This window comes from Ammodytes marinus (assembly GCF_949987685.1).
Source record: "Ammodytes marinus genome assembly, chromosome: 1".
In the NCBI taxonomy this organism is placed as follows: Eukaryota; Metazoa; Chordata; class Actinopteri; order Uranoscopiformes; family Ammodytidae; genus Ammodytes; species Ammodytes marinus.
In genome coordinates, this window is record NC_137230.1 from 33,799,263 (window position 1) to 33,825,482 (window position 26,220).

A 26,220-nucleotide genomic window follows, 5' to 3' on the forward strand; every position below is an offset into this window, starting at 1 on the left:
GACATTAATTTGATAAAAATTAATCATACACTGTATTTACTTGTATATATGTCCCTGCCTGGTGAATTTTGCCATGATGCTCGAGGACTGCGGAGTCACATCGCAGGATAGGTTTGGCAGGTCTTGGTCCATGGTTAACGTTTAACTTAACTGGGCTTACATCGCCCCCTAGCGGTGATGAGCGCGGTCGCTGTATCACCGCCTCGCCGACAGAGGGCACTGCAGCCCGGCGTTGCTCTGCGCCGTTTCCCCGCTGTAGTTCTTCCGCAGACAGACACAAATACAAACAATGGGCAAGAAGCACAAAAAGCACAAGTCCGAAAAACATGGATATGAAGGTATTTCACTTTTTGTATGATTCAAACTCTTATCCGGTTGAATTATTGTCTTGTTTGTTTGTAAATGCATCTTCTGCAATCTCCGTTTTAGCTTGTTAGCCACGAAAAGCTACTGCTAGGCTAGCTACTTTTCGGATTTATCTGTTAATTTCCCGCATATTTGTGTCAAAATGCCTTAAGTCGATGCAAATATAAATTCGGCAATTCAAGATTACAATAGTACTTTAGCCTTAGCTTTAGAAGTAGCTTCTTAAGCTTTTTTTGTTTGCAGCATCTGCCAGCTGTCGGCTAGCCATCGTTAGCTCCATAATGTATGCTACATACAGTGAGTACATGCAGTGAGTGTTGATGCCTGGTCCATCTAAGGATGCTGTGAGGCGATATAATGCTGTATGGTTGATACAGATTTTGTGTGTAAACCAATCATCAAGGCTATTGCTGCTAACTTGTGATGTGTTTTGTCGGGGCTGTTTTAAAGCTTCCATGTCACCCCTTTACAGCCTATGAAAGATTTGTTATTTATTATGTTAACCTGTTCACAATGGACACGTGCCTGTTGTAAACCTTGCAAATTAAAGCAGACGGTTTTTTCTAAGTAATTTGAATAATTTCTCTTTCTCAGAAGCTAGAACGTCTGTGTGCCTCTGTTAATTGTCTGACCTGTTTTCTTCTGTCTGTCTGTCTGTCTGTGCAGAATACGGAGAGAGGCCTCTGAAGCTAGTGCTCAAAGTGTCTGGTAACGAGGTGACGACCGGAAGCTCCAGCCTGGACACTTTCTATGACGAGCAGCCGGCGGACAAACCAAAGGAAAAGAAGAAGAAGAAAAAGAAGGACAAGGAGAGGGGCTTTGGGTCTCCAGAGGACGACAAAGGAAAGAAAAAGGTTAATATCACCGCTAACTATCAGGGCCGGTGTCACGCCAAGTTCTGCCTACACCCAGAGAATTGCATCTAAAACTACTCTACCATCAGCTCATATTTTGGGTGTTATCTCCAAAAAGTGGGACTGCTTTACATTTAATAATGACCTTAGCTGAAATATTATGGGATGCATTACTCTATTATGATAAAACATGCAATCTTTAACACTCGGTAATGACACTTTGAATGAATCAAATGGTTTTATGACTTTTATCAACTCATATTTAGTTTTTACCCGACAGTGTGAATCTCATACATTTAATGCGCCTACTGGATTAATTAAGGATTTTTTTTTCTCATGTTAGATGACCAAGAAGAAGAAAGGCCAGGAGGCAGAAGTAGTGGATGAGCGTGAACAGCAGTGCAGGACTCCTATCCGCTCTGAGCTGGATAAACAGGAAGGTCAGTCTCAAATCTACTCGTGTTCACACTTACAGTTTACTTTGTTCTTTAAGAGTTTTTCTAAAAAAATCTCTCCTGGGTTCTTTGTTATTGTCTCTAGCCGAAAAGGAGCAGACTCCACTGCAGGTAGCTTTGAACCAGCTCATCCGGCAGCTCCAAAGGTGACGCATCCATCGTTTATTGACATGAGATAACTGTTTTATTTTTGATTGTCAGCAGCCTGCGACTATATTGCTGATCATTCCTCTTAGTAACTGTGTGTGTGTGTGTGTGTGTGTGTGTGTGTGTGTGTGTGTGTGTGTGTGTGTGTGTGTGTGTGTGTGTGTGTGTGTGCGTGTGCGTGTGCGTGTGCGTGTGCGTGTGCGTGTGCGTGTGCGTGTGCGTGTGTGTGTTCGTGTTTGTGTTCGTTCTACAGGAAAGATCCCAGTGCTTTCTTCTCGTTTCCGGTGACGGACCTCATCGCCCCCGGTTACTCAGTCATCATCAAACGGCCCATGGACTTCAGCGCCATGAAGGAGAAAGTCAAGAAAGAGTATTACCAGGCTCTGGATGAACTCAAGGTATCTGTCTGTAGGATTGCATATTGGTTAAACACACACACACACGCATTACAGACAGAGCAGAAAGATCCAAATTAACTATGGCTCTCCGTACATGTGACACAAAATGATCCACGTGTTTTTTTTTTGTCATAATGTTGTCATGTGTTTGACATGTTGTGTGCTTTTGTCGTAGGCTGATTTCCGGATCATGTGTGAAAATGCCATGATTTACAACAAACCGGAGACCATTTACCACAAAGCAGCTCGCAAACTGCTGCACTCTGGAATGAAGATCCTCAGCCAGGTATGACAATAAAATAAACTTCTTTTAAGGGATCAAACAAGGTGTCTTATCTCAATATATAAGAGTTAAATGAAAGGTTATGAATGGATGAAATAATTATTAAAAGCTAAAAATATGTCTGTTAATATAGTTATTGTGTGATTTAGTGATCATTAGAAACACTCACACAGAAAAGTCTTTAACCCCAGCTTCTTTTTTCTCAAAGTTTAGTAGTGTTGTATTTGCTATAAACTTAATGGAAAACTGGAACCAAAGTGAAGTGACTTGTTGTTGCTCTAATGCAACAGCTGGGGGCAGCAGATAGACTCGGAGTGATTACACACAGTGATTACACACACAGCATCATCAGTTATTCTTCCTTCCGTACATTCTCTCAATAGGAAAGACTGGACAGCCTGAAGCAGAGCATAGAGTTCATGTCTGGCCTTGACCCCTCTGCCAAACAGCCGGGGAGCTCTGAAGACCAAGGGGGAACGGGTCTGGATCAGAATAAATCGGGGCTGCGGGCCACAGGCGCTGCAGAGGGCTCCAAGACACCCGGCACACCAAGGTCCATTTAAACCCACTGACTGCACATGTGTGTCACTCACTTCATGTCAGACCTCCACGTGAAGTGAAGTCCATAAGAAAAAAGGGTCAAGTCAGGTGACATGTGTAAAACTTGCTCTCCTGCCACTATCACAGATTTAAAAAAAACTAAAATCAACAGTTAACGTTGAGGGAGATGAATGGACCAGAACTCAAAATGTTCAGCTGTTGGTGGAAACCCAATTCCTGGAGTCTCTCTCCATATTTGTTTTGTTCTCCGGTTTGTAACATCAACTTGTTCTACTTTCTATGACAGCCGTGTTTACAGTACGTTGTCTACAGCTCCATCTTCAGAAGAAACTAGTAGAGTTTATCCGCTCCAAATCTCTTTCAAAACTTTCGCCTCACCCTTTTAAAAAGGAAACATGGCTACCGTCAGTTTAGTGTGAGCTTGTTTTTTCCTCTGACATTATAGTGAATCATATTTCTGAGAGCTGGTGGCAGAGAATGTGAAGAATGCATCGCGGCATGTCGAGTCTTGTTTTCTTTCATGGCTGTGCATCTTTTAAACCAAGTCTGTCGCCCACTGATGTAAATGAACATGTGGATTTAAATCACAAGTCAGTCGGAGGAGGAAATATCCCAGGCGACTTATTTTCAATCGACTACCTTACACCTTCCGTATTACATCAGAAGAGCCTGTGTATGAAATCTTAATAGCGTTTATTGACGTCAGATAGATAATGTGTAAATAATGAGAGTAAGACGTGGGTGTTTTTTAATGAACAGAAGCGCTCATTATTTCATGAAGTCTTTTGCTTATTATTCTCGCTACAGAGAAAAAAAACTTTTTTCTCTATTCATGGCCAAAAGTGTCTTATCCGCTGCCTTTCTATGTGTGATTGTTTGAATTGCAGACAGGACAAGGACTCCAAGGACGAGGCGGCGAAGGCAGAGAAGGAGCTCGAGGAAATCCGCAAGGTCATCTCTGAATCTGGAGGAAAGCTGTCCAACAGAGTGCTGCAGTGTGAAGTGAGACAGCCGGGTTACTAAGTGACATATCCACTGTTCAAAATGTCATGACTCCTCCTGTACTGCCCCTTTCACAAATGACAACATGAAAAGACAATAATCTAGATTTAAAAGCCCCCTGTTGAGATGAAAATCCATTATTTTAGGCTAAGAGGAGATTTGGTGTTTAAGGGCGCTTTTAAGTCTGTTTAAAATCAAACCTTGGAGAGGTTCGGTTGGGCAGTTGTAAACGCAGCCATCGTACTATGGTGTGGACCAAAACAACCAAGAGAACCCTAGGGCGGTTCTATTGCAATGAAAACATGATCCGACTCGATTGCAGGAATTGAAGCAATAGCTGTTATATTATGGACTGCCTGCATTGGCATTTGTTGAAACATACACGAGTCAACCCCGGGTGAAACATGAGTGAACATGGGAGACAGGATTCCTGCAGATCCTAACAAGTCTTAAAAGGCATTGGCAGTGGTCACATGTTTGCTTGACATCTGGTCCGAATAGAACATCCAGAATTTGCTGAATAAAACCCACAGAAATAATGAGCTTTAGAAAGTCATGTCAGATCAGCTGGAGAGGGGATTGGTGTCACAGGAGATCAGTGAAATCAGGGTCAAAGGACAAAAACTTCCACGGCAATATTTCAAAGTCTTTGGTTCCCTGCATTAATGTAGCATGTCCATTTGCTGTTTCCAACAGAAAATGTCTGACCAATCAGAAATGTCTTCTGCCAGGAGATTTTTTATTTTGCTATGCTGCTTCGTACCCGCCCCACAGCAAATTAATTTCTTAAGTAGATTTATGCTTTTGAAAGGGAACCAATCTGAGTAGAAAGCAAATCAAAATATTTAATTTTACTCTTGATTCTGTCCAAACAAGACCAGAGCTGTGAAAGTGCCCAAAGACTCTTTTTTTTTACCTTTATTTATACAGGTAAATCCCATTGAGACCGGAGACTCTTTTTCAAGGGAGACTTGTTCCCATTCCCACATTACCATTCACACACATTCATTTTGAATGATTAACCTGGGGGTCTTTACAGTTTAAACGACGTCATCTCTCATACTGTTAACTGTGTTTATGTGTTTGTATGGGTGTTTCCAGTCACTGAACCTTATCATCTGTGTGTTGTTTAGTTGGAGTTTGTGAGGAGGAAGACTGACGGCTCCACCACCCTGGCCATCCTCAACTCAGCAGACCCCGCAGTGGGAGGTCAGTAATAGAACCATTCAGTCCATTGACACATAAGTTGATTAAAAAGAAAATGAATAGACATCTACTTAGGCAAGACACTGTAGGCGAATAGAGTTAACTATTTGAACTTATAGATATAATCATTAACTTTCCCCATTGATTACTTACATTAAAACCATTTTTCTTTTACCGTTACAATTTCTTCCAGAAATGTTTGAATACTAGATATGAAAATCTTTATAAAATATAGTAAAATAATAATTACAAAAAAAAAAAAAAAGTCCTGCCGTGTCTCGCATTAATTAAGAAAGGAGATGGAACTTATGGAATGTAATTAAACGTCTGAGTGTTCCCTGTTTCAGATGCTGGTTACTGTCCTGTGAAACTGGGCATGATGTCCAATCGGCTGCATAGCGGAGTGAACAACCTGCAGGGCTTCAGAGAGGACAAGAGGAACAGGATCACTCCAGGTACAATGCTGCTCTCCGTCTTAATGTGTCTGCCCACTTGCTGCTTTGAGTTTAGACAACCGATGACCAACTAATAATGACTCCTTCTCCCTGCAGTTTCCTACATCAACTACGGTCCGTTCACCTCCTACGCTCCCGCCTATGACTCCAGCTTCTCCAACATCAGTAAAGATGACTCGGACCTCTTCCTGTCTTCCTATGGAGAGGAGTCCAGTCTGCAGGGCTCAGACAGGTATGTACACACCAGACCACGCAACACACACACACACACACACACACACACACACACACATGCGCACAACGTCACTGCAGCATTCCTGGATGATTACTCTCCAGATGTTTCTCATCCAGGAGAAGGTCAGTAGTCAGCTGTAGACCTGACGTCATCCCACTCTGGTTTCATCTTCCTTCTGTCCTGTATATACTTAACTGACTGGCTGCTGTGCTACTCATCAAACCACTTGTATCTCCTCCAAGCATTTTACTGTGCTAGTCACCTCCTCAGTTTCTCTATTGAAGCTGTAGACATTAAAGGTGATCGGATTTTTATGTTTAGAACAAACTGAGAGGTTTACGTCTTGTTAGGATGTTGTTTATGATTGGTAATTAACACAAGTATTAATCACTCAGTGTTTATTACTTTTTTACTCCAATTCTTTTTAATAGGATAACGTTTGTTGGTGTGTGTGTGTGTGTTATTTTTTGGGCCATTTTTCCCTTTATTGGATAGGACAGACTAACGGGCAGACAGGAAACATGGGGTCATGCAACAAAGGTTGCCGGCTGTAATTGATCCAGTGATGTTGTGGTTATGGCATGCGCGGTAACCACTTGGCTGCCAATCTGCTTCTAAGTCTTGATTTTCCTTCATGAAAAAACAACAATGAAAATGTCTAGTCATGTCCCTTCAATATGTTGTTTGTGAATTTGACATTGATATGTCATTATTATTAGCTAATAATGTGATTCAGATTTTTACCCTGCTGTGTGTGTGTGTGTCTTTGTGTGTGTGTCTTTGTGTATGTTTGGCAGCTTGTCTGAGTTCCTGGCCAAATCAGACGAGTACGTGTACAAACTGGCTGACAATTTTCTGGACGCGCTGACGAATGGAGCGCATTCAAAATCCCTGAAGGAGACCGAGCCAGTAAGCACCTATCATGACATCATAGCTGATCTAAGACTCAAATAACAAAGGGTCAATTGACTGAATTGAGTTTTGTTGTTTTATTTCTGTCCAGCAGGTGGTGGAGGCAGCAAAGACACCAGACACCAGGGAGAACATGGAGGTGAGAGTGTGTTCTGATACCCGAGTTATGTGGTGTCCTCTGCGATAAACAGCCTCTGTGCCCCGCGTGTCCCACCGTAAAGAGCAAATGGAAAATCCACATCAAGCTCATAATGAGTAGAATCAGCGTGTGCTATGTAATGCAATCCAGCCTTTATCACTGCTGGGATGAGATGTTCTGAAGAGGAGCTGCAGCTGGGCCCTACAGCACGTGTTCCTGCATCACACCTCATGTGTGCGGAAACCTCATTTCGATTTTGTCATTATATAGATGGCCTCTGCAGATGGTTGCCGCGTCAACCAGCTGTGTCAACATAGCAGGGGCCTGCCGTTAGCTGCCATCCACGGAAAGAACATTTCCCCCTGAAAACACAGCGCTCAATGCTCAGCGCTGTCGGAGAGTCTGGAGGGGCCCGTGTTTTCACTCGCTGCCCGCTGACTGTGCGTCTGAATGGTTCCTCAGAGCAGCGGCGGAAACCAGAGCCCCGGGGCCTCTCTCTCTACCTCTTGCTCTCTCTCCCTCCCTCTCTCTCTCTCACACACACACACACACAGCACCCCTCTGTCCTGCCTGTTTGCTGTTGTTGGCAGCGCTCCAGTTTACTCTCATCCCCTTGCCCACGTGTTGCTGAGATTCATTAGGTTTGATTATGTTGGAGCGAAGACACAGCGGCGCGACTAAGGCTTGAAAAGACCTGGATGTTCCCGCAAAAGCGTCAGCTGTCTACAGTGGAATTCATCTTTCTAATCCGACCCAAACATGTTTTCTCCCCCCCCCTTCCCTCCTCCCTCCCTCTCTCTCTCTCTCCTCCCTCCCCCCTCTCTCTCTCTCTCTCATCTCTCGTAGGTCGCTCAACCCGAAGCGTCCCATAGCAACAGGCTGGACGTCCTGCTCTCTGTTGCAGGCCTGCACAAGGCTGAGGAGCTCTCTGGGGGTAAAACAAATAAAATAATGTTTGTGTTGTGTTTTAGTTAAATTATACAATAACTGTCATTTAATTATTGTATTAAATTATCAGGGCATCTGCAGGTCTTAAGAATACGTAAAAGAACATTGAATTAACTTCCTTCCCCCAAAAACATTTGAAAGTATTCAAACTTATTTTTTTATACCCTGCTGTATAAAGTATATTTAGTTCTACATGTTGTTTTAATTGTAGTTGTCAGAAGACATTATACACCCAGAAACTACAGGTGTAATAGAATAGTGCATTGAGCTGCAGGAGGCTGTCTTGTCTTTTGAGAGGAGTTTCAGCACCATTAGAGCTGTAGCAGACCCTGTCTCCACCACTGCAGCACCCAGGGGGATCCCAGTTTCCTAATAGAAGAGTGGCGATGTTAGTGGAAAAAAGGGACGGGGAGTGACATGCCATAGAATACACATGGTGAAAATATAGGATATGCACACATCATGGCTGCTAACTATATTTAGTTAAACTAAAGAAGCCATTTGAGATGAAGGAATCCTAATAATTGCGTCTTTTGATACTGTACATCTGAAATAACTCCCCTCACATATGGAGCCAGGTCTCTGAACCTTACTGCTTCATTAGAGCTATGTGAACAAAGATTTCTAATTATACCTTTCAGAATTTTAATCCTCTTAGATCTTTCTAACAAGCCCATCAACGTTTGTTCTTCCCCCAGTTATACTCTGCTCTGATATTAATTGGACAATGAGAAAGAAAGGTTGTATTGTTTGACAGGTCTAAACCAATGGCATGTAGGGTTAGCACAAGGTATCTGGAGAAAGCATTGAGTTCATGTGTGTGTTGTCTCCCTCCCTCCCGTCTGTCTGTCAGAGGCCCTGACCTTCCAGCAGAAACTGGACGAGACTACGAAGCTGCTGCGTGAGTTGCAGGAGGCGCAGAAGGAGCGACTGAGCGCCAAGCAGCCTCCCAACATGATCTGCCTGCTGGCCCCCACCGCCAAGGAGCTGGAGCTGGGTAAGACCCTCTCCTTTGTTCCTCCACTCACCACACCAGCTGCACACCTAAAACAACACTCACATTGACCTCTTTTCAGTTAGACAGTCATTCCACTCCCAGGGAATGTATTCTTTAAAGTGAATGTTGAATATTTTAATACCCATAGAAATAGTTTCTAATGATAATTCAATTAAAACCCACGGATGAGATATTATTGCGATTTAAAAAAAACACTATATCAATAGATGTGAATTCCCATTAGCAGAACAATCATGCATATTTCACGGGTGACTTGAAAAAACTGTAATACTCAAATACCTTGCCTTGATAATTGATCTAACGGTTTCATTTCCTTTCCTCTGCAGCTGAGAAAGTGACCGGGAACTTGACTAAACTCACCGGTCAAGTGGCTCCGTGTGACGTGAGCAGCGTGTACGGCATCAGGAGAGCCATGGGCATCGCTCTGCTTGATGAGCCACTCATAGACCTTACTACAGGTGAATATACCAAACCAAACCATACATGACATGCTAAAGTAATGAAAGACAGTTTTTCATTTTATCTGAATACAAAACAAAATGTCCTGGTTTTTCTGTATTTTGAATGATGTTTTCTTGTGTGTCCTATTCAGTGCAGGAGATGGCTGAACCAATGGAGACCTTATCCAGTTGTCAGGATATGGTTCCCGTCATCGCTGTATAGTTACATTTCAACCACCTTTTCAGTTTAGTAACTTAAGATTTGTACGAAATATTCTTTTTGTGTGATTTGTATGCATTCCGATCATTAAATTTCCTTTTTTTTTTTAATATAAAACCTTGGCTCTTGTGAATTATTGTTCGACTGGCTACAGACTTAGGAAAACATTTATTACATTCTGTAACTGTACAAAATTCAATGTCACATTTGTTCACATAAAGGCCATTACGTCATTATTATTATTATTATGCAACCACAATTACAGAGAGATGATGGTCTGAAAAGACAAGGCCACAAATCAAGTTTTCAGAGACAGAGAATGAGCGAGATCGGTTTCGGGTGAAAAACATTCACAGCAGCAGGCAGGTTGTTAGATCACACAGACTAAAAGCTTTAAAGGTTCCCCTCTTTGCAGCACAACACTACATAAACAATGGACACGCGTACAGCACATGGATTTGTCCATTTCCTTTAGAAACGAAGCAAATATCATCTTGTCATGTCATTTTAAAACAGTCGGCCGAACCTTTAAAGATGACGCCATAGGCTAATCAAAAGGTGTTGACGATACAGTAACTTCAGGATATGCAACTTGGGCAGAAAGTGAAACCTCTCACACACGTCCTGCTCATTACACAGTAACAGAGCAGCGTGTCCGGAAAAACCCTCTTTAAGAAAACCAGATGAGTTTCAAATCTCAGATCCAGACAGAATCCATTCTTCTTTTGTTTTTGCCATTGGTACAATACACATTTTTTTCCATCACAAACAACATCCAAGTTACGAAAACAAAAAGAGTAGAAAAGTGACTGACCACTGGACGCTAATGTGTTTGTGAATAGAAAAAAAGGTTGATTGTACGTACTGACCATCCGTCCATAAGATCCATGGGTAGAAGATGTTGATTTATCTGTCAACACAGCATGGGAGGAGCGCTTCCTCCTGAGTCCTTCAACATTACAGGAACACAGCTGTATTGCAGCCAGTTCTGTCTCAACACGTGTGTAGTCAGTAAACTCTTGTCTTGTGTATTTGAGTCTGTGTCCTGTCCTGTGGGCTCTGGTGGCGGGCGGGGGGGGGGCGGGCGGTCTCAGCTCAGCCCCATGCCCTGCTGCTTGCTCATGTCGGTGCAAACAAAGAAGGTTTTCAGCTCCCCTTTCCCTTTCACGTTGATGAATCCTCGACACTCGCACGAGTAGCCAAGGTTCTTCAGGCCGCCGCGCGTTTCCTCCGTCACCTGGAAGTAGACACAGGACGTTAAACGCAGGGCTGCACCATTTAGAAAAAAATTATCTAATAGTAGCGATTATTGTGACTGACTTTGCGATATGTTGTGCGTTATTACAGGGGATTGCCATTCTCATTCTCATGGAAAAACATTGAAATTTTCATGGTGTGATTTTTGTGGGAATCATTAACCTTTGCCTAATATTGCACCCCACCTGCGATTTAAAAATAGCAGTAGGTCATATTGCAATTTCAATCAATTGTGCAGTCCTAGTTTAATGCACAACTGCAACTACGAAAAAGTAAAAAAAAAAAAAAAAAAACTTCCCTGCAGCAAAACTAACACCCGATTTCTCTTTCACGAAATACATAATAAATCCACAGGTAATCGTGATTCACAGCAATAACATGTAATAGCAAGCCATTAGCAAATGAAATGTTCACCCCGAGAGATGTTCTCATTTCTAGCTAAGAATCTCTTTTTCTTTTTTTCCCCACTTTTAAAAGCCGAAAAATCTAATCAAATCCGGGGCCAGAGTCAGTAATGGAATATTTTTCTAAACCATTGTGAGATATTGCCATTTGTCTTGTGCTGAAGTGAACCTACCTGGATCTTGCCTAGCTCCCCGGTGCTCTCCATCCTGCTGGCTACGTTCACCGTGTTTCCCCAGATGTCGTACTGAGGTTTCCTCGCCCCGATCACTCCAGCTATCACCGGACCGTGATTAATGCCTTTGGGGAAACAGAAGAAGGGTTGTTTCTTAAATTGTAAAAATGTTCATACATAGAGAAAGTAAGAGCATGGAAAAATTAAACACAGGGTGAAGTATAAAATTGAAGAAAGGAACATTAACACTGACATTGACCAAAATGTTGAAAAACCTTTTCCTTTATTGATATGCGGTTATTTTTTAAGACATTTTCTTGTCAGGGATATTTTTTCTCAAGGACTCAGCAAAAGAAAATATTATCAGTGGCACATAACTTTACAGGTCAGTCTAACAAAGGTTTGGATTTTAAATGCAATGAAGTTATTGAAGAAAACTGTTCATACCGGAACGACAAACCGATGTGTCAATGGCAGAATAGTTCTAAGGCTAACGAAATTAGCTGCAGAGGAATCCAAAAAGTATGCCATAGAAACTGTCAGTGCCAAACACCTTTTAATAAATGCGCATTCCAAAAATACCAAGTTGTGGGTTCTGTTCCAAAGCCACATGTTGTTTGGACACAGCCGCTGATAAAGACAGTGTCCTTTTGAAGACGGTGTATACCACCACAGTGTTTATGCCTCATGTAGGTTTTTATCTCTGAAGAAATGTAAATGTTTTATCCAAGATGTCTGCCCAGAATCAACTGTGTGGGAATAACCGTGTCACGACTGCAGACAACAGATAACGGCAAAGGTCATCTCTGTCTCAGAGCTCGACTATGACGTTTATATATTAGTTTAAGTGCGTAAGAAAACCACAATTGTTTACGAGTGGAAATTTAAAATAAGCTAAAAGCTCAAGCTTCAGTTCATTGAAGGTTTAACTTCTCGGGCAGTATTGAGTGCAACATGACAACTTTATAATCAAGCATAGTTTTAGTTGTTTATTAAAAAGGTGGAGTCAGCGATTTGTCGAGAACGTTTGTTGTCAAAATCACAACAAGCATTCTCCAGAATGGCTGAGTCAACCTTTATGTCATCATAAAACAATCATTATAAACATACCACAGTGTGAACTCATTCAACAGTAAAAAGTGAATGAAAAGCCAAAGCCAAGCTTATTCATGCCTATCCTATATTTGTAACAATTTAATATTTTTTTCTAGTAAGGTTTCTCTTACTCAAGTATCGTTTTCAGGTGCTCTTTACACCATTGAACTTTACTGTAAGTATGTAAAGCAACTGGATAGCTCAGTAGGTAACACCATTGAGTTTGGTACTGTAAACCAGTTCTGGTCCTTTGTTCAGACAATCAAACACAAATATTTTTGTTACCATCAAAAATAGCATTACAAATTATGTTGTTGAAAAAAAATAATAATAATAATTTTTCACAAAATCTAAGTTGGAAATGTTCCATAATTTTACCCTCCACAATTGAAAATCTAATTATAATCTCTTTATAAGATTTATGAAAATTAAACTTACAATTACCTCTCAAATCATATTTACTTTCCTGTTTTGAATTAGCTCTGAACATTATGTGCCTTATTCTATAATAAACCAAATCCTTTCATTTCATATTCAAGCGTCAGTGAAAGCAGCTTCTCTCACTGCAAGAACGCTGCTTAAATGCCAATCATGTTTGGAGTTAGTAACCAAGGTAACCTGTTGGATTATTGTGTCGGCCCTGAGGGAAGTAGACACATTGTGCAGTGCAGTATTCAGTCAATGAAAGGTTTACACACACACACACACACACACACACACACACACACACACACACACACACACACACACACACACACACACACACACACACACACACACACACACACACACACACACACACACACACACACACACACACACACACTTACCCACACGAAGCCTGAAACTGTTGAAGGAATGTCTGTTTATGCCGTCTAACTTGCCAATCAAAGCGATGGCAAACTCCACCATGTTCCCGATCTGGGCTTGCTGCTTCTCTTTGTCCTAAAGAAGAACATTTCATTCAACATAAGTCATTCAATTAAGATTGCTTTCACAAAAGGTGATAAAGTGTTTAAGAAACGGTTAACACAGATGTTCTAAACAGCTGGGACCCTGGTCTGACGCAGTAGTTACTCCACCTGATTCTTCTCCTGGCCCTTCCCACTGAGCCCTGCGGCAGCCATGTACGTGCTGCCAATTGTCTTGATCTTCTCCACACCGCTGAACTTTGGCTTGGACAGCAGCTGTTGAGGGTTGAGAGGAAAGTAAAGTGTAACATAATGTAAATGTAAAATCATAATTTGAGTCTCAAGTGAGCAGAGGTTTCCCACACTCTGGGATTGGCTGAATCAATGTTTGTATTTATTTACCTGATTTTATCCTAATTTTATTGTTATTATAAATATTTTAGTTTTTGTTTAGTTTTTTCCCTTCATCAGATGTTTTTTATTTACTGTCTTATTATGCTTTTCTGTCCCCGATTTTAGGTTCATTCAATTTCTATTTTAATGTAAGAAATTCATGGATGCATGTGATTTCTATATTGTAAAACAGGTTGAGCTGCGTTTCTTGTATGAAGGAGTTGTACAAATAAAGTATATTCCTATTATCATTATCCTCCCCCCTTTCAATCCTGTTGGTACATACAGTACATTTTAAGCATTTAGCTTGTATTTTTTTAAGGCTGACTTACGATGATAACACTGTACTTCACATGGTTCACATTTGGAATTCAAAAACATGAAAGCTTCAACATTGCTACCGGTAACAGATTGCGGCGTCCGAGACACGTCTGTCATGTTTCACTTGGAAGTTATTTTGGCAAAGAATTGAGGGATGGGGATGAAAGAGAGATGGCAGTCTGCCTGACCTCGTCAAAGTCAGCGATGATCTCGTTGAGTAGCCTCAGGCATTCCAGGCCTTCCTTGTTGATATCGCACTCCGTGTAAAATTCTTTGAAATCCGGCACAGAGGCGAACATCACACACACACAGTCGTAGGACTTGTAGTAGAGGTCCTGTCGGGGCAAAAAAAACACAAAAATGAATGACGAATAGTTTATAGTTTTACTGACTTTTTGCTGGTACGTGCATAGTGCATAACTTTCAGAAACACCTCACTTAACTACCACTCAATCTGTTGATAATCTGGGGACAACTCAGACAGAATACTAAGAAAATTGTTTATTAATGCCCCATACAAAACTCATTGAAGACATTCTTTGTTTGTGCTCCACGTCAAGTTTCACCTTCACATTAGAGCCACTGTCCGTGATAACTTGATGCTCAATGAGTGGAACAGTATCATGTTTCACTTGAGGGCCAGAGATTCCCTTTTGCTTTGTCTTTGATGATACTGAACCCGCTGACATTTACAATGACTCACATTTCATTTAATAAACACGAGCTGCATAGATTAGTGCGAAAACATTTGCCTTATCTTAGAAGTTATACCAAGCCCTGGCCGAAGTGGATGTCGTGTGCTGTCACGAGCTTATGTCCTTTTGACATGGTTAAGATGAATTGTGTTTGGTTAATAGTGACTCCCCTCCTGGATGTGTGTGTGTGTGTGTGTTTTTTTTTTTTTTTTTTTTTTTTTTTTGTGAATTGACTCAGGTATTGTTTATGTCCTTTTGGGTTGTATTTAAATTATGTATCTAATAAAAAATAAAAATGTAAAAGAAGTTATTAAGTTAACCGCTACATCACCAGACATACTGGATTTTTTATCCTTAGAACTGAAGAGAAAATAGTACATCAACACGTTGCTGGAGACAGAAGAGCTGCATATCGGATTTATGTCCTCATTTGAGCAAGTGACACTTAAGCTGTTGGTCATAGGAGGCGAGTGATGTATAGGTCAAGTGGCTCAGTCTTTGTACTACAGATATATTATGACAATTGACCTTTCCATTGGTGAGTAATGCCTGAATAAACAGTCACATAATATAACATCAATTGTGGTTTACCGGTTTCTCGTCAGGACTCTTTTCCCCTTTTCTTTTTATTACCAATTACAAAGTAGCCTACATAACAGACAGTGAGACCAATGCAACCCACCCACTACGAGGTAATGCTCATAATAAAATATTAAAATCCCCTCTGTCTCACCTCATTCTTTTTATTCTCCCCGACGAACAGCGTAGCGACATGGGCCGGCAGCACATTCTCCAGCAGCAGGCGGTTGAGGTTCTCCCTGGTCTCGATCTCATCCTGCTCCGTTCGGTTCTTATACTTTAACAGGAAGTCCTGCCGGAAACAGGACTCATTCTGACAGACAGAAACACAGTCAGGTTAGAGCAGACGATGACGTAACCTTTAACTAAGAACAACTTCTACTGGCATTTCCCTTGATTTCTTACAGCCTCTTTGATTCAATTATTTCCAGAATTACAATTTTTCATGTTATTTTGCAATTGATGGATGGCAGGGAAAGACAACTGTGAAAGATTAAATGCATAACAGGCCTAACAAAATAATTAGCTTCTAATTTTTTTTTTTAATGTGAATATCTACAGACTCCATTTGCACGTTTTCAGCTCTGGGAAAGAACTGAAACAAGGACATGAGGGTGAAGGTGGCCATTACCTGTTGTGAGATGATGAGCATCGTGACCAGGAACAGGGTGATGTATATGCAGCTCATCACCTGGGGGTCTTTCACCAGACCTATACATTGCAGGATCTCTACGCTGTAAAACAAAACAGTAAATTCACCCATTTACATATTTAACTCGTGATTTCTCTGTGTTTTTAATAAATGTAATGGATTTGAATTATACTTTGACTCTGACCAACAGGCAGGGTTCCAACAGCTACGGCAAGTTAAGATTGAAGACTTTTCAAAGCTTCCTAATACCCATGTATTTGCATTTTAAAAGATGTTTGAAAGATTGATTTAAGACATTTTAAATCAACCAATAAAGGCATTATTTATTCAGTGGCTTATAAGACTCATTAAGGATCTGTAGGAGCCCGCCCTGTAGGAGCCCGCCCTGATAGCCTGTGACTCAGTGTGTACATTCAGACCCACCTGCTGTTCCAGTGTGTGTTGGTGGTCAGGGTGAAGAGGGCCTGGCCGTAGAGATCGAATTGTTCTCTCTTGGTGCTGAGGATGATGACGTAATAAGCAGTGGAGGCCACGCTGAGGAAGACAACCTTCAGCTCAAAACTCACACGCAGGAAAACTCCACACGCGATCAGCGACAGGATGCAGCAGTACACAGAGTACTGAGGGAGAGGGACAGAGGTAGACCACCATCAAACAACAGTATAGCAATCAATTTACTTTAACAACCTCTATTTAGCATCTATTAGCACCATACAAGCAAATAATACAATACAAGCTATTATGTAGCCGCAAGCATAGATAAGGACATTTCGCAAGCATAGATAAGGACATTTCACAACATGTGTTTCTGAGTGCACTTGTTATAAGCTAGCATCAATAAGGCGTGAATAAACAGAAATTGTTCACGTGTTAATATTTGATTAGTCAGTATAACTGTTGTATTTATAATGTTTACTGGTTGTGTCTTATACATAATAAAAGTGTTTTTTTGCAACATTTACGAATTGAGTTTTTATTTCTTCATCACTGTCCATGCAAAGTGGCCCCTGAGAAAGTGTGAAAACTGTGTCATTTAACCAAATATTGATACAGATGTTATACAGTGCTCGTTAACAAATACAGTAACAATTCATAAGTTTGCCTTCAGACAAAATAAGGTGTTAGCATAATGATCAATATGAGAGCTGGATTAAATGTATATTTCAAATTCTTTATAATTGGTCGTTCTGCCTAGTAATACTAATGGACTATTGTCATTTCATTATTATCAATAGTTCAAATCCATCACTCACAGGCAGGTAGAACCCTTCCTCTAATTCCTGCTTGTAGGAGTCATTTGTGTGACACGGGTCGGCATCATCACATTCTCTCAGAGGGGTCTGGGCGAAGCACTGTGGGGGGGATCAAACAGATTTGAGTGACAGACAAACAACCACCAGACAGCATGCTTTGAAGTCTGGCATGGCAGTTATGAAGTGTAGCATGTCTAGAAATAGCAGCGTGATTTAATGACCCTCTCTTAGCACTTGACACTTGAGAGTTAATCCTACCAGGTTGAAGACTGCCAAGACAATGATGACCGCGGTAGTGATTGTAGCCAGAGGAAGGCGCACACAGGGACGCTTTACCACCGCCTCTGACACAGCCGGCAGCCACTGGCACCTTGAAAGCTTCTCCGGAAACAAACGCTGTAGATGTGAACAAGAGAAGTGAGGAAAAAGACAATCAAACAGGTGAAAGTGGCACAGAGCTTTTAGTCATACGTCTCCAGACATCATGAGTGAGTGACTCATGGTGTCAGGCTATTTCCAGTCAGGGAATCTGAAGCTGCCGGTCAAGGACTGAATGTGAAGTGTCATCCAGTGAGTCAGTAGGTCAGCTATTGAAAGCATGGTGAATGAAAGAGAGCGTCCATGACCTTTCTGACACTTGCCAATTCTGGCAAAAAGACGTGACTGAATTGTATGAATGCACACCTTGGTGTTGTCTTGATGAATCACTTAAAGCTCTGCCTTATGTAAAAAATTAAAAAATTCAAAGGCATTATCAATGAAGTTGAAATAATTGAACAGTGATTGGGCCTACACTGAATGCATGTATTTATTTAGATATATAAAAAGTGCATTCCTTGACTGTGGAAAAAGGAATTGCCAGAACAATTTCCCCACAGGGTTTAAGCTGTTCTGGAGCTATGTATTATGTTGGTAATCTTACAAATCTCATCCCTGTATTGTGTATCGGATAATACATCCTTAATGACAGGGAGTAGGCTTAAGGACCACTACTGACAGATGGTGAGCAAAATTACATCTTTCCTGAAGGCTCATGTTCGGCCTTCACACAACAGCAATATAAGAAAAAATCGAATTCCTCATTCCTCATTCACTTCCCAGGCACACATAACTGAATACCTCTTACGAACAAAATGGTTTTGCGTCACACATGAACTTGTAATTCAGTTCAGAGCGAGGCCAGCATTACACAATGTGGACACTCAAACAGGTGGTTGTGGACCAAAAACGACACTTTTACACTGACATGCATCCGGTGTGGGTTGAGTGGTTGCTATGCCAGTATGGCAGGTTTTTGCTTTGCCTATGAGGCTTTTTTTCCCTGAATGCCAACTGGGACACATTGCCTAAAAAGAGATGAAACTTGAACTTCATTATAATGGTAAGACTAAAAGACACTGACCTGTAAGTGACCTGCGAAACAGATGGCCAGGGTCAGCAGCAGCACACAAACTAAAATGCCAAATGATATCCCCAACATCTGTCGACTGAGAGAGACAGAAACCAGAGTACCGTATGTCAGAAATCCATCTCCAGCTACTCCTTTTGTTATCATCTTCATAATGTGTTTATTCATCCCTACTGTCCTGCATTAAGACATACGGTATTTGTGATATAGTGTGTGTTGTATATATCAGACAACAGCCCTGGTCATACTTACTCCTTTGTGACAAACATCTGAACCAAAAAGATGCAGAGGAAGATGAAGGTGGCGCAGCCAACATAGTGTTTGAACATGGGCAAATCCAGGTCTCGGTACTTAGGAAGGAAACAGAGAAAACATTTGAGAACATTTTGTTCAGCAATAGAATGCTTGAATGGAAATGTAGGATAATGTGGAATTATAAATAATAATACATTATAAATATCTATTTGCAACATTGTGCTGAACTAACCTGTTTTTCCAGATCTTTCTTTGGAAACCACAGAGCTAAACTGCCTCGCTCCTCAGACTTGGACCACGACCTGAGAGAGAAAAAGGAAGGAAGGGAGGGAGGATGAAAGGAAAAGGACAGAAAGAAAATATAATTGCTCGTTTATACTTTGAGTTTAAGATCTGTACTAACGGGGTCACATAGGGTATAACCAGCTGCTGCACTGATCTCTGTGGGTTCAACCTTATAGACACAATCACTTGTTGACACAATAGCTACAATGCCTTCAACAGAAAGTTTGAACTTCCAGACCCTTTAACTTGGGATGACAATGAATAATGATCGGTGATGACCAGTTAACTCTGGACCAGAGCGGTGAAAACATCCAGAAACAACCAGAAAAACCCAACACTGTCACCCCTGTAGCTACGCTGTTAGCATTTTACAATATCTCAATATGAGAAATGTGTCACTTTGGCATGACCAAATGTCAAGGATTCTGCAAAACAATATATTAATTCCTTTGTTTTGCCCTGTGTGATTAAGTGCAGTGTGATCATATTTTTTTTAATCAAAATGTGATTTAACAGGGGCGCCTTTAGCTCAGTTGGTAGGGCGTCCCCCCCATGGGCCTCGGCCAGCAGCGGACCCGGGTTCGATTCCAGCCCGCGGTCGTTCTCTGCATGTCACTCCCCTCTCTGCCCCATTTAAACTCTGTCTCTACACTATCAATAAAGCATAAAAATGCAAAAAAAAAAATATCTTAAAAAAAGTGATTTAACTTGCTGTAGAAATAGACCTACTTGCTGCTGAGCTCATCTATGGTGGTAGTCATCTCATTGTGCAGCTCCTCATCAAACTTACTCTTCTGGGATTTGTTCCTGCAGCGGAAAAGCACACAGACAATTAGGAAGAGGCAGACTGGTATACACTGCAAAACGCACTAGAGCAGATGACTGGAAAACCAGATCAGGTCATGCAGGTTATACCCAGGTCCAGTTTAGCTGTGAGTGGAGGCAACTTGGTTAATGCCATTCTGAGCATTAGTGAGAAAAGAGGGATACTGTGTGTGCCCGTGAGAGAGAGAGTTACGTAGAGGGAGTGTGCCGGATGCAGAAGGCTCTGTGTTAAGATGCTCTCACGGGAGCTTTTCGGCCGTGCTTCTGCTCGGAAACCCCCTTCTATATCAGGAAGGAAACACTCACACAGATGCACAGACCCAGATACACACACACACACACACCAGCCCCAGACAGTGATCAGTGTTAATAGGAGCATGTCAGTCCACTAACAGATGTTACAGGGGTTTCTGATGGGCTTTTTGAGATCACATGTTGCCCTGTTACAAAGAGGTAGAGCGTTGAGAAACGGTGAGGAAAGAACAAGGTTACACCACTGCTCATGTTAGTGTTGGGACAGCAAGGCTCTCCACTAAGGCAATAGTTCTCACCCTGTGGGACAGGACTTCACAGACATTTAATGATTATTTTTATTTAACGATGAAAAAGTTTGGTGCAAATTCTATTTATTATATTAGGAAAAAAAAGTGTAATGTGTTCTCTTTGCTTAATTACTGTGATAAATGAGTCATTTATGCCCCTACACTACTCCCACAGAGAATAATCAATTCAACACTATTTTAATTTGGGGAAAAATGCGTGACTCATACTGCTTGCTTGGCACCAATCTGCAAATGTAAACAAAGGTGAAAACTGAAAATAATTATACGAGGGTTATGTGAAAGCTCAATTAAAAACATGTGGCTTTGAGCAAGCATCCATTTGTTTTGATTTTGTTTTTTAGTGGGCACAATGCAAAAGGTTGAGAACTACTGCACTGAGGGGACGAGGACCTTGTGGGCCATGGCGGCCCCACTCACTTATAGGTGCTGAATGGAGCGGTAGGCAAGGTGAACGGTTCCTCTAGAGACTCATCAAAGCTGCCGGGCCCAATAATAAGACACAAACACAGATTCATCACAACAGAGCAGCGCCCAATTAACACAGGGTCATCCATCAAATAGAAGTGAAAGTCCATTTAAAAAAAACTGTTCATGAGCGTGTATCAGAGTAACACACTTAATTAGGGATGGGTATCTTTAAGATGTTATTGATACCAATATCAATACTGATTGCTTTGCCTCTTACCGATACTTCTCCCCATAATTTCATGCAAAATAGGGGGACAGGCAGAAATGTTGTTTAATTCGATTATTTGAAGGTTTTCATACCACACTTGTAATGCGTTTCCCTGTCCCCGAGAGGGCCAGAAAGTAAACATGCAATTACTGAGACTTCTACTGTAATTGCAGCCATACGCTGGCCGCTTCATCATCATTAGGGGCGGTTAAGACTTTGAAAATGCTAAAACGTTATAATAAATAAACGTTGCATGAATACCAATAGCAGCATCATTTGTCAAGGAGCTTATCAGTATTTTGGTACTGACCAGTAAGGAACTGGTACCACTTTATTATCGGTTCTCAATACCCATCCCTACTTACAACTGTTACTTTTTTTAAGCCCAGAAAGAACATACAGTATTCTGCTACATTAAGTCAACCAGCTTGAGTGGGTGCAACTCGTCACTTTGGTCTCAGATTTCTTTGCCAGCTGCTGCCTCTGCTACAGTGGACTTTGCATAAATGAATAAAATGAATTATTTCAGAGATAACACAAACCTCCATTCTCACGGCGTGGAATGCTTTTGCTTTTAGGCGCACACTTATCACTTCTAATCACACTACTCCAGCCCACACTGTGTTGGTGGTGCAGGTGAGTCCTGCCCCGCTAATCAGTCGCTACACTTTCGATGTTTGTTCGTAATGCCGCTGCCTGTGATAGACAGAAGAATGAACCGTAATCAATTTGTCTATGTATTATTTAAAGCTAATGGAACTTAGGGCTCGTCATACAGCTCAACACTCCAAGCCCTTCTGCAGGAAGCGACTGCCAGAGGAGCACAGCTGTTCTAAAGTGACGACATTTTGTCTGCGAATGTTTCATTTGCAGGTTGAGACGCTTCTCTAACACTCCTCTTTCTGGGAACATGTTTTGGCTTGTCAAACAATAATTTACTTTAAGAACAATTTCAGTATCGTCACGTCCACTGGGACATTTATGCATTTCACCAGCATAATGATGACATAATGACACATTACATTTGGCAGCAGCATTTATAACATCATCATTAAACATGAAGTCATTTGTTTATAAAGAATGCAGTGTAAACTTTAACCTGTGTGAACTCTGTTTAAGGGCACACCTTGATTCTCATAATTATGGATGTGTACCAAGTAACAAGAACTTTGACCGTGGAATTTGAAGAATCTTTTTTTTCCCCCTTTCCCTCCTGTGCTACTTGGCATTCACATATAGCTGTTCAAAGATGATGTAATACATGTACATACACACCTAAACAGTATTTGTGAGAGTAAGACACTAAATCCTGCCTGTCCACTGTAAATTACTTTTCAACAAGTCCATAGAGTGGATTTTAAACGTTTATAATGTCGATCACGCATCCACACATTGAAAAAGTTTCAGAAACTTTGAATCAAAAGGAAAAGTCTAACGTGTAGACAGCTGGATAGCTCAGTAGGTAACACCACTGAATTTAATTGTAACTTGCTTTTAATAAAAGTGTCTGCTAAATTGTATGTAATGTAATGTAAAAGTCGTCTCAGATGACTTTTGACCCTGATTTCTACCAGAACATCTCCTTATTGCTTACCCACTAGTGACATCATTCCAACAAAATGTCTAAGGTCCTATGAAAATATTTCCTCTCATACATCCTGATCATCTTTATGTGTTTAAGATGAACATTGGCAACCAAAAAATAAAAATAAATACTTCTTGTGATGGAAAAAATATTATTAGTGGGTTTTTTCCAGACTACTTTAGTAATGATCCCTTTTGTTAAATGTCTTGTGACACATTGTCTTCTTAAAGTTATTGATGAGAGAAAACAGTGGTGTCCTGAACCCTGAACCGATGACTGTTTCCCTTATATAGATCTGTAATGTGTTTCCTCTGTTTAATGTCCTGATTTGAGAGAGGTATTTATTCTAGTTTCCTGAGTCAATCAACGTATTGAGTAAACCCCTGTATAAGTATTCTGGCTGGCAACCGAATGTTGTCAGACTTTGGAACCAACACTTGGTGAAGGAGCTCTGACCCTGCTCGGCCGAACAGTTGTTTGTTTTATCCATTTTAATTAAATACTTAAACTCAGTTGAGTTTTGGTTCATCTTATTGTCTTACAAAGTTGTAGATATATCAAATTTCTACAACACTTCTAAACTCTTTGATATCCTAAAAAAATGATGATTGCAGAGATGACCACTTCAGCCACTATGAACAGTAGGGAAAGTCCTGGCAGGGAAAGCTGACATGAAACACTCATCAAGAACCTTTGGAGAAGCAGTTTCGTAACATGGGCCGACTTCCAGTGTAAATGTGTACTCACCCTTTTACAGTTTAATCCTAAATTATAATCAAGTTAAAAAAAATAGTCAAGACTTCACATGTGAATTCATTTCTGTTACCTGTCAGCGAGCTTGTGGCTGGGGCCTGGCCGTAGAGGAATGTCCTGGAAAAGACAGGCACATGATGTGAGTGTAGAAGGCCAAACCCACCCAAATACAATTTATCAAACTTTTTCCTTTGAGAAATACTTGAACCCCTGACAATAAATATATTACCATAAGACACTGTGTGCATTCTACTTGTCTTAGAGATACATCTCACTAACACTATGCAATGATTCAACAGCAAATCAGAAAATTAATTTTAAAAACTCTCATTCTTGCCTGAAGCTTTTGACGTCCTACAGCAAAAAAAACAAAAAAAAAAACATATTTTTTCCATTGTGGGTAAAGCCAGAGTGCAGCGGTATTTTAACCTTCACACAGTAAAAGCCTTTGTCTGCGCTGCACACACCGGTACCATAACAGCACAGATAGACACGCTCCAAAGTCAGGCTGGCTTGACTGAGTTTTCTTTATACAGAACCACTGATCCAAACAACTTCACCCACCAGCACTGCACTCCCTTTGGCCCTCAGCAACACAACCCCCTCCCAAGTGTGAAGTAGATCAGATAAACAGTAAGCCCGAAACTTGAAGACAGACAAGTCTTCCTCTACAATAACCATATGTTACTAACCTTGCCATGTGGCTTCCCATTGACAATGTCTGAGTTGAAGCCCTCTCTGTTTTGGAGGTGGGCAAAAGGTTTGACTGCCCCCCAGGACTCCAGGTACCGGGTCATACGCACAGACGCCCGCATCTTCAAACCATCGTTCACCCGAGGTTTAGGTGCACTACGGTGGGACAATGACGGGTCCTTAGACTTAAGAAACACACACAAAACACAATTTAGATTAGATTTAAAGTGGATTCAAAGGTACATTTTAGGTGCACTGTGTACATTCATTTAAAGCTCTGATGCACAGCCATTAGTGTGTACGTTAAAAATGATACAAGTAATAAGAGCGCACTCGGGGATAGCATACTTCCACAAAGGCTGTACAATCTTCTAGAATTGTTAAGAGGAGATTTAAGGCTGGATCTATTGAGGGGAATACCCAGAGGGGAATGCCTTGCAACATTTCGAGCTGAGAAGTGCATGAGTCACCTAAATTGAGTTGAAATTGCACAATGCATGCACAAGTTGTAGGTACTAGTACTACGCACCAAGATAAGTGTGGGGGGGGGGGGGGTAGTTAGTAGTCAGTGATAGAGAAATTGCCAAAACATCTAAATGACAGTCATTATTTTTGTGCCTTAAAAGTTTGACTTACACCAACAGAAAAGTACACTACACTACACTGTCTGTATTCAAAACATGTAATTACAGGTTTAAAATTATTCACATAAGTCAAATGGTTATTTTTCTCTTCGTATACCGTATTATCATACAAGCAGCTATTTGTAAGAGCGAGCACTGCATATTTCTCACTCTCTTCCTAACAATGTACATTTTCAAGGATGATTCACAGGAAACTTACCCGCGGATCAATGACTAGGTAGGTCTGGATATTGAGTTCTTTTAGGTAGGGGTCCCGGAGGTGTCCGTTGCCATCTTCCACTTCATAAGCCTTGTTGAGGTGCTTGAGAGTCGCCTCTGTGATGTGGACACGTCTAACATTTAGGGGAAAACAAGGAGAGCAATGAAATACTTCAGCGTGGCACATTTAACATGATTATTTCTATCAATGTTTCATTCATTAGCTGCATAAAGATTGTAACTTAATTCCGGCAAATGTAAATCATTAATTGCAATGCTAACTTTACTTTTACTTTTAAGCCTTTGTCATGGAGGAACTCAAAACATTTACCACTAGGTACACAAATGACAAAATGTTATGAGAAAACTTCAGAATATCTGAGATTCTGTAGGTTAGGTGGTGTGAAAAATTGGTTTTATGCATCAGAATCTAATCAGAATGGCACTTCAATGTCGAGATAATAGAACCCAACCAGTTTGTATGTTGGACACAAGACAAATAAGTAATGATTCATGATTTGAAAGATTTTTGGGTGAAACATTATAATGCCATTGATGGCTGGTCATAGATTTCTGTTGGTAAAGGGAAACTACTAAGACATAACATGTAATGTCATCCACCATGTGGTAAAGAATGTTGTTTATGTTTTGGTAATTCACAGTAACACTAATTTTGCATGAACCTCACGCCGAACGTATATAAAGCAATGTGAGAATATGATACATAAACGTGTGTTACCCTGGAAGGCCTCCAGACTCCATGTGATTGGCCAGAGTGACATCATGTGACCACACATCAAACTGCCACTTGCGAAGGCCAATGACACCACAGAGCACGTTGCCCGAGTGCACGCCCACTCTCATGTTGATGTCCACTGTGGTGGCCTCCCGAACCTGCCTGGAAGAGATTCACACAGACTTAAAGCTGGTTGTTTCTGAAGGTTGTTTCTATAGGCCAGTCCT

The 26,220-nt window shown here is 41.1% G+C and overlaps 2 protein-coding genes across 3 annotated transcripts in view; one reads left to right on the top strand and one right to left on the bottom strand.

Moving 5' to 3' along the window:
- Positions 1-230: 230 nt before the first annotated feature.
- brd7 (bromodomain containing 7) lies at positions 231-9,750 on the top strand. Its single transcript, XM_080029582.1, has 17 exons — positions 231-338; positions 1,033-1,220; positions 1,564-1,660; positions 1,761-1,821; positions 2,076-2,220; positions 2,396-2,506; positions 2,887-3,056; positions 3,952-4,066; positions 5,200-5,275; positions 5,620-5,727; positions 5,824-5,959; positions 6,760-6,871; positions 6,966-7,013; positions 7,860-7,947; positions 8,815-8,958; positions 9,306-9,437; positions 9,572-9,750. Exons 1-17 carry the CDS (start codon positions 290-292, stop codon positions 9,640-9,642), a joined length of 1,851 nt encoding a protein of 616 aa, XP_079885708.1. The 5' UTR covers positions 231-289; the 3' UTR covers positions 9,643-9,750.
- A 47-nt stretch (positions 9,751-9,797) lies between these two features.
- adcy7 (adenylate cyclase 7) overlaps positions 9,798-26,220 on the bottom strand; it is a 60,837-nt gene continuing 44,414 nt past the window's right edge. The window contains exons 9-27 of one of the 2 annotated variants that reach the window (XM_080047960.1): positions 25,997-26,155; positions 25,259-25,391; positions 24,415-24,600; positions 23,796-23,839; positions 21,126-21,185; positions 20,050-20,127; positions 19,268-19,337; positions 19,033-19,130; positions 18,775-18,859; positions 17,631-17,768; positions 17,373-17,471; positions 16,543-16,739; positions 16,099-16,201; positions 15,622-15,780; positions 14,382-14,528; positions 13,651-13,755; positions 13,399-13,513; positions 11,474-11,598; positions 9,798-10,876 (exon numbers count right to left, since the gene is read on the bottom strand). In XM_080047960.1, the coding sequence (XP_079904086.1) occupies positions 10,730-10,876; positions 11,474-11,598; positions 13,399-13,513; positions 13,651-13,755; positions 14,382-14,528; positions 15,622-15,780; positions 16,099-16,201; positions 16,543-16,739; positions 17,373-17,471; positions 17,631-17,768; positions 18,775-18,859; positions 19,033-19,130; positions 19,268-19,337; positions 20,050-20,127; positions 21,126-21,185; positions 23,796-23,839; positions 24,415-24,600; positions 25,259-25,391; positions 25,997-26,155 (2,248 nt within the window). In that variant the 3' untranslated portion in view covers positions 9,798-10,729. The remainder of the gene's footprint in view (positions 10,877-11,473; positions 11,599-13,398; positions 13,514-13,650; positions 13,756-14,381; positions 14,529-15,621; positions 15,781-16,098; positions 16,202-16,542; positions 16,740-17,372; positions 17,472-17,630; positions 17,769-18,774; positions 18,860-19,032; positions 19,131-19,267; positions 19,338-20,049; positions 20,128-21,125; positions 21,186-23,795; positions 23,840-24,414; positions 24,601-25,258; positions 25,392-25,996; positions 26,156-26,220) is intronic. The other variant, XM_080047961.1, reaches the window with a different exon arrangement.